The sequence below is a fragment of the Ovis aries genome, chromosome 9 (assembly GCF_016772045.2).
Source record: "Ovis aries strain OAR_USU_Benz2616 breed Rambouillet chromosome 9, ARS-UI_Ramb_v3.0, whole genome shotgun sequence".
In the NCBI taxonomy this organism is placed as follows: domain Eukaryota; kingdom Metazoa; phylum Chordata; class Mammalia; order Artiodactyla; family Bovidae; genus Ovis; species Ovis aries.
Genome location: NC_056062.1, coordinates 1,624,532 through 1,637,677, shown reverse-complemented (window position 1 = coordinate 1,637,677; position 13,146 = coordinate 1,624,532). Strand labels below are relative to the sequence as shown.

The 13,146-nt window shown below is 34.0% G+C and overlaps 1 protein-coding gene across 43 annotated transcripts in view; it reads left to right on the top strand.

Moving 5' to 3' along the window:
* Positions 1-13,146, top strand: part of RIMS1 (regulating synaptic membrane exocytosis 1) — a 599,063-nt gene that overhangs the window by 409,558 nt on the left and 176,359 nt on the right. For all 43 annotated transcript variants that reach the window (XM_060393556.1, XM_060393561.1, XM_060393554.1 and 40 more), the window contains 5 exons: positions 2,457-2,524; positions 3,111-3,221; positions 4,763-4,862; positions 8,691-8,814; positions 12,505-12,551. In XM_060393556.1, coding sequence (XP_060249539.1) covers positions 2,457-2,524; positions 3,111-3,221; positions 4,763-4,862; positions 8,691-8,814; positions 12,505-12,551 — 450 coding nt within the window. The remainder of the gene's footprint in view (positions 1-2,456; positions 2,525-3,110; positions 3,222-4,762; positions 4,863-8,690; positions 8,815-12,504; positions 12,552-13,146) is intronic.

Sequence of the window (13,146 nt, the reverse complement as noted above, 5' to 3'; positions counted from 1 at the left end):
ACACAACAGTTCAAAAGCAGTAATTCTTCGGCACTCAGCTTTCTTTATAGTCCAACTCTCACATCCATACATGACTACTGGAAAAACAATAGCTTTGACTAGATGGACCTTTGTCGGCAAAGTAACGTCTCTGCTTTTTAATATGCTGTCTATGTTGGTCATAACTTTTCTTCCAAGGAGCAAGCGTCTAATAATTTCTTGGCTGCTGTCACCAACTACAGTGATTTTGAAGCCTAAAAAAGTAAAGACTCTCACTGTTTCCATTGTTTCCCAGTGTATTTGCCATGAAGTGATGGGACCAGATGCCATGATCTTAGTTTTCTGAATGTTGAGTTTTAAGCCAACTTTTTCACTCTCCTCTTTCACTTTCATCAAGAGGCTCTTTAGTTCTTCGCTTTCTGCCATAAGGCTGGTGTCATCTGCGTATCTGAGGTTAAGCCAATTAAATTAGACTCTTTATTCACGATCATTTCCCTACACAGTTGATACCTGATAGGAAACCATTGCCCGAAAGCAGTCTTTTCATAATAAAGTGTATTCAGTGTCATTACTGAATTATACCAGAAACATTAGCTTTTGACTGCATATAAGGAGCCATTTTTGCACAACAGACATTCACCAGATACAAATATCCAGATTTGCTCAGGAAAAGGTGAGTGAAACAATGTTTAAGTCCACATAAGGATTTGGAGGGAGAGACAGAGAAGGGCCCAGGCATTCTAGTTTCTAAGATCTAAATCAATTCCTGAAGGATGCAATGAACTGTTTCCCTGTAGCCTTTAGAATAGTGAGGATTTTTGTCATTCCTGTATCCTTAAAGACTTCTCAAAGCAGCTTCCAACTTAATGACTAATTATTTTTTTTCTTTAAGCCCCAAGCATATCTCAGTAAGTCTATTAATTTGTCACAGTATTTCAGAGTGAATCAGAATTTGAGAAGTCATCAGCCTTATTACTTGGTATGTGAAATTTTTGGGAGAAAGCTTTATGAATTGAGATAATCTTTTGAATATTTGAAGTTATGCTTAGTAGTAATTTTAATTTTATTTTTATTGTAGATAGTTTTTCTTTCAAGAGGAATGGTGTCATACTATTAAAGACGAAAAAGCTTTAGTGAAATATATCTAAACTTTAAAATATGAAGTTTTACAAACAGTAAAAATATGGTCTTATATTCCATTCCCTAAGACCGTCCAGAAGAATATTTGAGATAATCACAAATTCATGTACAGCTTTTAAACTTGGTGATTTTGGGAGGGATATAGACTCCATGTGGAGTAAATTTTAACAGAATACGGCTTCATAGAATATATTGCTAGTTATTTACATGCCACATTTGAAAAACATTGTTTATTATCATATATATAACACTCTCCCACTTTCCTAACACATTATGTAAAAGGAAAAGAGGCAGCTACTAAAAAACTGAAATGCACGCAGTTTTGTGCCTCCACATTTTAAACTTTTTTCTGTTTCTGTCATATTTCTTGTATCATGCTTATTATGTCTATCATGTCTGTCATCTACATAAAATTCTTTATTTATGACCTTCACAGACAGCGTCCAAACGTTTTCTTAACAGTGAGCTGGACATCTCACTCCTAACTGGCATGCTTTACTCACTCGCCTCGTATTTTTCTCTGTCAACATCCATGAGGAGAAACTTTTTCACTGAGTTCACCTGACGTCTAAAATGCTACAGGTCATCAATTCTCGCGCGGTCGCCCACTTTGGGCTTTCTTCCTATGCGGACGCTTACACCTCTGCTGCTTTGTGCTGAATTTTCTTCTTCTTCTTCTTTTTTTTCCTCAAATGCTTTCTTTCACACTATATGTTTAAACCAAAAAAATCCAAAGTGAATGTTCATAAATCCATGTTCAAAAAGTTAGAATTTTTAAAGTCTTTTTTTATGATTTAGTAAAAGTGACTACTCTGTCAGTTGTATGTACTCTTTTGCTAAAAGTTTTTTTTTTGATCTTTAACTTTCACATCGCTTTTCCAAAAGTGTCCTAAAACTGTGTGTCCAGTTATAGAGACTAGAGAATAATTTTGAAAAAATGATGTAGTTCAGAAGAGTTGAAGAAGGGGCACTAAATTCTAATACTCATCTCAGTGCAGTGAATACAATTTTAGCCAGTATTACTCATGACAGTCTGTGTCTTGGCGTGGGTAGTCCTTTGAGGGGCAGTGCGGGATAACCTAGTTCTTTCTGTACTTGTTATGTGTTTCTAGGCTGAGAGGAAAGATAACCCTCCTCTAGGACAATATGCGTTTGTGACACACACTCATTCTGGGGGTGCAGGTCACAGCCTGTGCAGCGCAGATGTGTACAATCTGAGATGCACACACCCGAGATCATGAGACTTATTAACACTTCATAGACTGAGGAGGTTGCACCTAAGGTGTTCCTTCTCCACTTCAAAGCCATTGCACTTTTCCTCTCTCCCTACTGTGCAGGTGACTTGGATTATTACTGGCTGGATCCCGCCACATGGCATAGCCGGGAAACATCACCTATTAGCTCGGTGAGCATCCGGAGAGGGAGATTTGGGAGCTCGGGGAAGGTGTAGGCCATTCATCATCCCTTGCTGATATGTGATGGACAGTAGCCTTATTCTGCTTCATTATATATCTTATGAAAGAAAATACTGATTTCATTTAAGACAGTACAGTTTTGAAGAAAAATAAGTTAGCACTGAAGAATACTTCAAACAAATTTTAAAGTAGTGAAAGCAAGTGTTAAGTAATGGCTATGTGTAAATGAGATATTATTTGCTTAACATTACTGACAACTCATAATACAGAATCGACTTGACTGATATCAGAAGATACATTTTAATATTTCATTTCATTTCATTTCAGAGCTGTATTTTGGAGAGGTACTTAGTTTCTGACTTTTTAGAATGATGTAGTATAATAAGTGCCTATTTCAAAAAAACTACAACTGTAAATGAAAATTGTTATAAGCCAAGGATAGAGCCCACGAGAATAAGGAATCCCCTCAGAGTGTCCTTAACTGAGGAAATTGCATCATACTACAGCCAGTAATTATGTGTATATAGGAAAGAGAATAGCTGGTTTATCTTCTTAACTTTGTTCATGTTTTAATAGCATCCTGTAACGTGGCAGCCTTCTAAAGAAGGGGATCGATTAATTGGACGTGTTATTCTTAATAAGAGAACAACCATGCCCAAAGAATCAGGTGCATTACTGGGTCTGAAAGTAAGTATCCTGGTTTATAATGTTTCTTAAATGATGAATTAAAGTGTGACTGCATTCAACAAAGTTTCTGACAGTGGTCATCTTCTCCTCTTCAGAAAAAAGTTCTTCTAGTAAATATATCTTGTTAATATATTGATGGCTTATGGTGTATTTAGTACCTTTATCTGGGTAGTATTTTAAACTCATTTTGTTAAAATGGAATACAGATATGTTAGAAAACTGCAATAAAATGTAGAAAAATAGTAGAATTTTCCTCTGACTATAAAGTTTAAGGACTGTTTTTACATTAAAGTGGTTTTAATAGCAAGTAGTAACATTAGATAATATGAACCTCATAATTTTATTATATTTTGACAAGCAACCTCAAAGACCACTGAAGAGATCATTTCCTAAGTGCAACAGAATTTATACCCAAAGAGTAAAATGTACCTTTAAGAATATTAACTGACTTCTAACAGATTAAAAAAGAAACTAAAAATTACAAATATTTTGTTTGGCAAGAAAAAATATATATATATACATTTTGTTTTATTGTGTGTGATGTGTATGAATGGTGTCACGTGGTTTTATTTGCTTTCATAAACATTCATAAATGTTCCTTTAAAATGATTATTTACCAAGAAATTGTGTTGTATAGTTGGGTAATAGTTTGATCTCTTTAAAACCATTGCCTATGACTCCAACTAAAAACTTTTTTTTCAGCTAATGTCACTTTATTGATTATTATCATTAATTCTCTTGCTATGAACCAATTCTGATCACGTCCACTATTGGCCATGTCCCTATTGATCAACTTCAACTTTTGATGATACCCCTCCCATTTTTAATCATATGGATTGAGCCCCTGCATTGGGAGAAATTAAACTGAGAACCTTTCAGATATGTTTAATTTTAGTTATTGAGGAAAATCCAGGTGAGCATGTTAACCATTCAGTGATATAACTCAGCCTTGGAGACTCAGGTTGGATCCTCTATGTATATCAGATGAGAAGGTCATTCAGGTGTTCAGGAGATGTGACAGACTTAGGCTGTTACTCTGCACCATGGTGAACTGCTTCCCCAAAGTGGTCTGTTCTTGGTTTAAATTTTAAATCCTCAGTCTTTGTCTTAGACTAAAAATATGTGAAAAGGATCAAGTTCCCATGTTACAATGGACCATTTTCGATTATAGAAATTCAAGTGAATTTAGATAAAGAAAAATGGACTCCATTATTAGTAAAGTGTCAAACACCTGTTGTCTGATGGTGGAAGGGGACATCGTGTATTCTTAGGGGCACATTGTCCCAGACACCCTTTTGTGTGAGGTTGGTACAACGAACCAGTATATAAACTTCCTTAGGACACATTATCTCACATGCAGTGGGGTAAGTTCTTGTTGCTACTATGCTGCAGTCCCCCTTAACCGAAAGTAGATTTCACTTCATTTTCGTTCCTACATTCAATTCTAAACATATCACAAAATATGTAGGAATAATTCCCCAAACTAAGAGACTTTTGTTTCAGCGTGAGTCTTGGGAACTTACAAATGTATAATTATCCAGGTTGTTGGAGGAAAAATGACTGACTTAGGACGCCTCGGTGCCTTCATCACCAAAGTAAAGAAGGGTAGCCTTGCAGATGTGGTTGGACACTTGAGAGCAGGTAAAGTTCCTCTTTTAATATCTAAGTCATATGTACTCTATGCATGAGTTGGTGGTTTTCAATTTTGGGTAAGTTACGTATGCCCGTTAAGTAAACAACCAGTTTTCATGCAGGCATACAGATATTTTTCCGGATATGAATATTTAATTGATTGTCATAATAGACAACTATACGTGAATAGCAGTTTGGAGAGAATGAGTCAGATCTTTGCCTTTATGTGACAATAAATAGATGCAAAATGCCAAAGGATTACTAATTTTTTTATATGGCTGCATAATGTTGCTACAAAAGTCTGAAACAGTTAAGCCTGTGAAAAAAATAATGTCAGAGTTTAGTCCTTTATTTTATAAGTCATAGTAATTACTAAAGTTTTTCCAAATGGTCCCAAAACACTTATTCATTACTGGAGTTTTTAGTAAAATATAATCACAATCACATTTCTTATAGAGATCATGTATTATTTGTTAATTTTAATGTGACATATATTGTTGTATTCATGCAGATGTGCTACTTCTTGGTATTTGGAAATTTACATTTTGTTACTTGGTAAACTTAATATGATATAATAACATCATTTACATGTTGAAATGTGCCATACTTAGTAGCAACATACTTTAAAATTTATTTTTGATAAATCTTTTATTTTTCATTTAGTAAAAGCCATATAAACATATTTTTTTCCAGTTTGCTGTACTTCAGAGTTTAGTAGAAATCTTTTGGTGAGAGTATTTGCTTACCCATTTGCCAGACAATCATAAAGAAAACAGAGTAAGCTGACCTGTCAAAGTGAGGATTAATAACCCATAGCATGTGGAAAGAGAACATTTCTGGACTATTCTTTTCAGTTTTTATACCTTAAGGTTATAATTATTGGAACCTTTAGAAAAATACTCTATTAAGGACATTTTTGCTGTAACTGATTATGAGAGTGTCAGTTCAAAATCATTCAGATTTTTTATTTGCTAGGGACGTGTTCTCCAGGTATTGTATAGAGGGAATATCCAAATGAGAGGTTTTCCTCCATCTGCTATATCCACAGCTTTGAAGATGTGTACTGTCCTCTGTTATTTCTCATCAGGGACCATTATGATTCTATAAGAACATAGCTCAATCAGGAGCGTCATTAAACCGATTCCGCTTGTTGAGGGACTTGAAGAGTTGAAACGTGATAAGAATCACTTGTTGTCTGCTCAAGCATAAGATAACTTTGACTACAGAAATCTGAATTTGCAGATCAGATTCTAAACTTGACATTTTTTTTGATTTTTGTGTTTTTTTAATGGACAGTTACTTAAGAAAGTCAGGTTTTCTTTGCATATATATCCCTTAGTGATTAATGTCACTTATTTACCCCTCTTATGTGCCTAGAGTCTGAGAAACTTAAAACTAAAACGTTAGAAGCTCTACTTAAATAACTGTAAGACATATAAATGTAGTTTTCACTTGAAGCAATTGATGTGCTTGAAAATTAGACAGTATATTCTGTTTGACTTACAAGGTTATTTAGGAACTGTTTTCCTTCTGTTTACATATAAACAGTGTTAGTCTGTAAAACTGGTTTGTGTGTTTAGCATGACATTTGTTCAGCGTCTGCAGTCTTGCCTTAATCTGCAGTAGCTCTTCCTGCTGCTGTTCCCGTCAGTCCTTGCCCGCTGCTGGACGATGGGGTCGCAGACACTGCCCTTGTTTAGTCCCTCCATCGTCCCTCAGGCACCTTCTGCTCGGGTTGAAGCTTCTGTAGTCTGCCCTCCTGCTAACAATCCCGCCCCTTCCTTACCTGGAGGTGCCTGTCCTCCTCACGGTGGCTTTGCTGTTCCTGGGCTCTGCCGGTTGATGTCCTTGCTATCCTTCAAAACTCTTCTAAAGTTGCCTTAATTGTGAAGCGTTTCCCGATACTTCCCCTGAACAGTAACTAGTCCCCTCCTCCCTGGTGCAGCCGGACTCTCCTTCTGTTCCTCACATGGATTTCTCTCATTGCATACAACATTTTATTAAAGGGATTCAGTTTTGTATTTCTCCTCTAACAAATTTAAAGACAGAAGAAAGCCTCTTTTTCATCTTTGTTTACTCATTATCTTTCATAAATAGTTTTAAGGAGACCACCTTATAATTTAGGACTTCGTGATTTGTAAATAAATCAATACATATATTAATTTTATATTAAAAGTAGTGCTGTCAGATTGCTGTCTATAAGAGGAAGAATTTTATAATGCAGGTTTTTTGCAACATGTTGATTGCAGCACATTACTGGATAGTAAAGTTAATTTAATGGGTTACATTCATTATTTTAAAAAAATAGAACAAAATAGAATAGAAAATATCAGGGTAATTATTATTTTAGAAAATAGTTTTGCATACAGACACACACATACATTCACATGATGTAAACTTTCTTCTTTTTTTTTTTTTTTTTTGGTCGGTAAATTTAAAAGACTCCTAATATATTTTAAAATTGTATTACCTTTTTTTTTTAATAGAGTGATGTGTATTCATTCCTGTTTGAAAAACTGCAAGTTAACATCTTAGGTCAAATGATCAGAAGTTATTTAACTATTTGTACTAACCATACTCTTTTATCATACCTAAACAGCATTATATGCTTTTCAAATATTTGCCTTTTTACTTTTGAGTAAGCAAACACTTGGGGGTAAGGAGAAGAATTATTTTAAAATAAACCTAGCAAAGCAAAAATCTACTTTTTTAAAAGGCATAACGAAAAACTAAAAAGTTCCACATTTGTCATTAGCTTTAAATGTATAATGATGATATTGATCCATTTATTACAGACATATTTCATTTGCTACTGACGTATTACAGGAACTGATAACAGCAAAATAAGCATACAAAAAACAAACACAAAACTGAGACTCCTCAAAGTATCCCTGCGGCTGGGATATTTCAGCTGAGCCTCTATTGTCAATTCAAGGGTCATTGCAGAGACATTTGAGAACTAAAACTGCTCTAAATATTTATGAAAATAAGTGTTTTTTTTCCAAATGGTCTTTGGCCAAAGCTCTGGTTAATATAGCAGGCGATTGATTAGTCCTTTTATTTTAATACCATGTTACTCTCCACTGTGAATCTTCAGTTACTTAACAACTTAATATGTATTATATTTTTTCATTTAAAAATATTTTCTAACTTTACCTTAATTACCATGATATGTATTATGTATAGAACGTGTGTGTATGACCATCTGGAAGTAGGTTGACTGTCATGCAACAATTTTACATCCGCTTGCTTTGTAATTTTGCCATAGCTCCCTGCGTTACCCTCTGGGTATGAATTCAAATCCTTTCATGCATTTTTATTCTGCTGTGCATCTGGAGAAGGCAAAGAAGCATGACTTACAGTTGGAAAATTCATGCTAACAAATGTGAATTGCTATCTCTACCAAAAGTAAAGCAGGATTATGCAGCATTTAATAATCTCTCATGTATAGAGGCGCCTACATTTATATTACGGAGGGCATGCTGCTAATTATTATTTTTGATGTTGCCAAATGAGCTATGCTAATTCCATCCCATAGCATGAGATGATTTTTATATTATTTCTGATATTTCTCAAAAGATAAAGGTAGTTTGTGTTGTACTGTTTCAAATGACCAGTAATCTTCTATGGGGGAAAGAAAAAAACAAAAAAAAGTGTTTAGAAAGAACCATTTAGCTGACATTATATGGCAATCAATTTGCTTTCAAGAGCGGAGCCTAGACGATTAAACTATTTGTATATGTTTTGCATTTTTTTGTTAAAAAAAAAAACAAGAAAAGATAAGAAAAATAAACAGAATATATAAGGTAAAAAAATACCCTTTTTTTTAAATTCAAGGGGATGAAGTTCTAGAATGGAATGGTAAACCCCTGCCGGGAGCTACAAATGAAGAAGTTTACAACATTATTTTAGAATCAAAATCAGAACCTCAAGTTGAAATTATTGTTTCAAGGCCTATTGGGTAAGGCTAAAAAAACTTGCTTCTTAAGTTTAGTAAATTACATGTTATCAGCAGGGTTTCTCAAAGAAGTTTATACCTTCATGCAGTACATGTTACAATGGATAGTTTTTTCTTCAGATATGGGCATACATTTTAGATCTTTCAAATCTCAATTTTTTAAACTTGGACTGAATTTCCTTCACTACGTTTTAGGAGCTCCACTATTTAACAATTGTAATATCAAAAAGTATGTATTTTTCATAAGTGGGCTATAAAGTAAAAATATTTTCTTTTAATGGTAGAACTATTTATTTTTATAATCCTAAATTATTATAGTATTTCCTTAAAGAGTCACTTATAAACTCATCCTTTTGTGATATTTAAAATAGTAGTCATTTCATACATCTACATGACTTTTTGTTATTCTACTAAGAATGGAATACTTTTTCTATATCTTTAATTATGGGTAGTTCCAAATTTTATTTAAAATCAAGGAAGTATGAAATATTTAAGCATTTTAATTGGCCATGATAATTGGTGTGATATTTTTAAAACTCCAATTTTCAGCATAATTTAATAATCTAGAGTCAATGGGATATTTTCTCTCTGCTTATAGAGTTCCCATATTGGTATATTTTCCTAAGAAACCCACAAGTCCAGAATATTCATTCTGCCTGTCTATAATTTTTTGGAAGGTATTTTGAACTGTTTCATAATTAGCTTAGTGTTTGAATATATTTTTTGAAATTATTCCTTTTTCTAGTCTCTAAAATATTATAGAGCCATAAATTCAAGACTTTTTATGGAAGAGTAGTAACCTTAATTTTTGTGGTTCTCATGAATGCATATCAATGCAAAACATGCAAGAAAATATAATTATCCTAATTCTCAAAGAACTGAAACTGTATGATCATATATTCTAAACAATAATATACATATAGAAAACTCTAAAGTGAAGGCAAGCTTATACTCAATTTTAAGTGGTGATTATTAAGAATAAAGATTGAAGGCATTTGCAGAAGTGTTGTACATTTCCATGCAGATTTGTTAAGAATAACAGCACTATATAATTTATGCTAGTTTTACATGACGTGTTCTAGTGCTGAGGTAAACATGAGGCTGGAAAAGAGGTAAGTAAATTGGAGAATGAATCAAAAGGATCAAAAACAAAACTTAAAGCACTGGGCACATTGCCAGATACTTTCAAATATATAGTGGTTTTAAAAGTAATCAGCCAAAATACCATTGATTCACGGTGATTTAAAAAATAAAAATTAACAGACAGTTAAAGTGGACTGGAATAACATTCTCATTATCTTTAGTGTAAAGACAATTTTAAAAGTATTCTTTGCATAAACAGACCTAAACCATCATGGATTGTGGAACTCAAAGGATATGGGAATACAAAGATTATATTTAAATAAAATTTAAATCTGACATCAACTTTTGAGTTAATAGGGAATTTATTAGAATCTTGGAAGAATAATTCTAGATATATTTAGTAATTATGTTTCAGGTAGTTCTACAATTAAAGCAGAAGGCAGATATGTATTCATTGTTTAAGGGGATAGTTATAGTGATTCCAAGAATCATCCCAAATGTAACTTACACACACACTGACCACCATGGTCTAATAGACATCAGCCGTCCTGAGGTACCACCCATTTTTGCTAGCCCACCTAATGTAATGTTCTTTACCTTTACGATTGTGATTTTTATCCAGACTATTTTACCACCTTATTTGTGAGCAGAACAATTTCAGAAGGCTTGTATAGTTGTCAAGAAGACATGTTTTGCCTGAAAATATTACTGAAGCAATTAACAAACATTAAATATATTTTAATTTTGTCTCTTCTAAAGAATGTTTTGTAACCTCCACAGTTCTTCTTTCACAGACACATAAAATTCAAAGCTTCTATCTAGTTTTGAAGTTCCAAATTTCACTTTCATAACTGAGACTAATTTTCAAAGAAGTTATATTATCTAAAAAAATATTGTTTCTAGATTTTTAACAATTGATTTTTTGTCTTTGAATTTGCCTTTAAATTACGAAGAAGGTAGAAAAAGATAAATAGTTGGTTTCTTGTGTCTTAGGTATAGAATAATTAGCCTCATTATCACATAAAATATATATTTCAGACCCATTATTAATTGTATATGATTATATAATAAAATTTGGCTTCCCACGTGGCGCAGTAGCAAGGAACCTGTCTGCCAATGCAGGAAACACAAGAGACATGGGTTCGATCTCTGGGTTGGGAAGATCCCTGGTATTGGGAAATGACAACCCACTCCAGTATTCTCCCCTGGAAGATCCTCTAGAGGAGGAAATGGCAACCTATTCCAGTTTCTTTGCCTGGAGAATCCCATGGACAGAGGAGCCTAGTGGGCTTGGGCTACAGTCAGTCCATAGTGTTGTAAAGAGTCAGACTCAACTGAAGCGACTTAGCACCAGCATTCTTGCCTGAAAAATTCCATGGACAAGAGGAGCCTGGTAGGCTACAGTCCATGGGGTTGCAAAGAGTCAGACATGACTGAGCAGCTGAGCACACATAAAATACACAAGATTCATTGTCATTTGTAAGAAGTAAAAATTGTCGGTGGTTGGAATTACTTTGCCCAAAAATGTGAAAATGAAACTCAGGAAGATAAATCACCAAACAGAAAACTATTTTTGTTTCAATTTCCTCCAAAAGTGCAAAGAAAGATCAAAGTGAAGTTAGTTCACAAAGTAAGTGGTTAGAAATTCTTAGATAATATTCTGATAATTTTATTGAGACTAGCTAACTCCAGTCCACTTTAATTTGTCCTGTTAATACTTGTATATTATTAATGGCCTTACATTGATACGAAAATATCTTGGAAAACAGAAGTTAAATAGTTTAATACAATATAATTCCCAAACCAAGCTGGTCCAGGGTTCTAAGGCCACAGTGGATAATGGACGAAGCTGAGGTCATGTTAAATATTTATTCAGAATAATTTGTGAGTGTGTCAGGAGTGGGTGTTCTCACAAGTCACTTTCTGATCATCTAGTAAATGGCCATATATTTAGCTAACTTCAGCATAGAGATATGAATCTCTGTATAGGGTTATATATGTGTATATGAATTATATATTCACATATATAATATATTTTGGCTTTTTTGTTGCTAGCTTGAACCATTTTTAATTTCCAAAGCAATCCATCTTTTTTTGGTTTATTAACTTTGCCCATGATATTCACCGTATTATTTTATTCTCAGGAGATGTTTCCATTCCTTTCATTCAGTAAACTCTTTCAGATGTGTTTGTAAAGCATATTAGTGATTTATAAAATATGTGTCATTTTGATTTTCTAGAATTGAAATAAAATATTGCCTTTAACATTTTTTATTTCCAAAACCTGCTGTTTTGGTGGTAAAAATATTGTGGTGATTTGAGCCACAATATTATTCTGATTGTTGTCATGTTAAAGTGTTTTGCTATTAAATATATAAAAACTTGTTTTTACTGAAGTTTGTGTGTGTGTGTGTGTGTGTGTGTGTGTGTGTGTGTGTGTGTGTGTGTGGTGTTTGACATTCATGCACATTAGAAATTGCCTTAATGGTAACTCTTGTCCATTTCCACACCAAAAGGATTTTTGACACCACTGAGATAAAGTGTGGTTATGATTGCCTCAGGCAGGGTGGTTTAGCTAATGGGATTTTCACCATGCCCTGTTTTTTTTAGTGACATTCCAAGGATTCCTGAGAGTTCCCATCCACCACTGGAGTCCAGTGAGTATAAAATTTGAGATCTTTTTCAGTTACTTGATATAAATGAGTTGTCAACCATGGGAAATCCAAAGAAGATCTGCTTTTTATTCCTCTTTCTATTCTTTGTGTATGGGGGGATGTGAAGTGAAAGTGAAGTTGCTCAGTCATGTCCGACTCTTTGCGACCCCATGGACTGTAGCCCACCAGGCTCCTCCATTCATGGGATTTTCCAGTCAAGAGTACTGGAGTGGGGTGCCATTGCCTTCTCAGGGGATCTTCCCGACCCAGGGATTGAACCCTGGTCTCCTGCATTGTAGGCAGACACTTTACCATGTGAACCACCAGGGGATGTGAATATGTCTATCAAAAGTTCAAAAGTTGTAGTAGATATATGTGGCTATTTAAATTTAATAGTTAAATTTAATAAAAGATTAAGTTTTTTTTACTCTTTAAAAAAAAAGTTCAAAAGTCTTTCTTGGCAGTAGCCTTCTGCATCTTAGCATTTAGGATGCACAGAGCAAAAGTAATAAAACAGTAGCAGTTCTATTTGTCTATTTGTTGGTGTTTAGTTTCTAAGTTATGCCTGACTCTTTTGCGACCCTATGGATTATAGTCC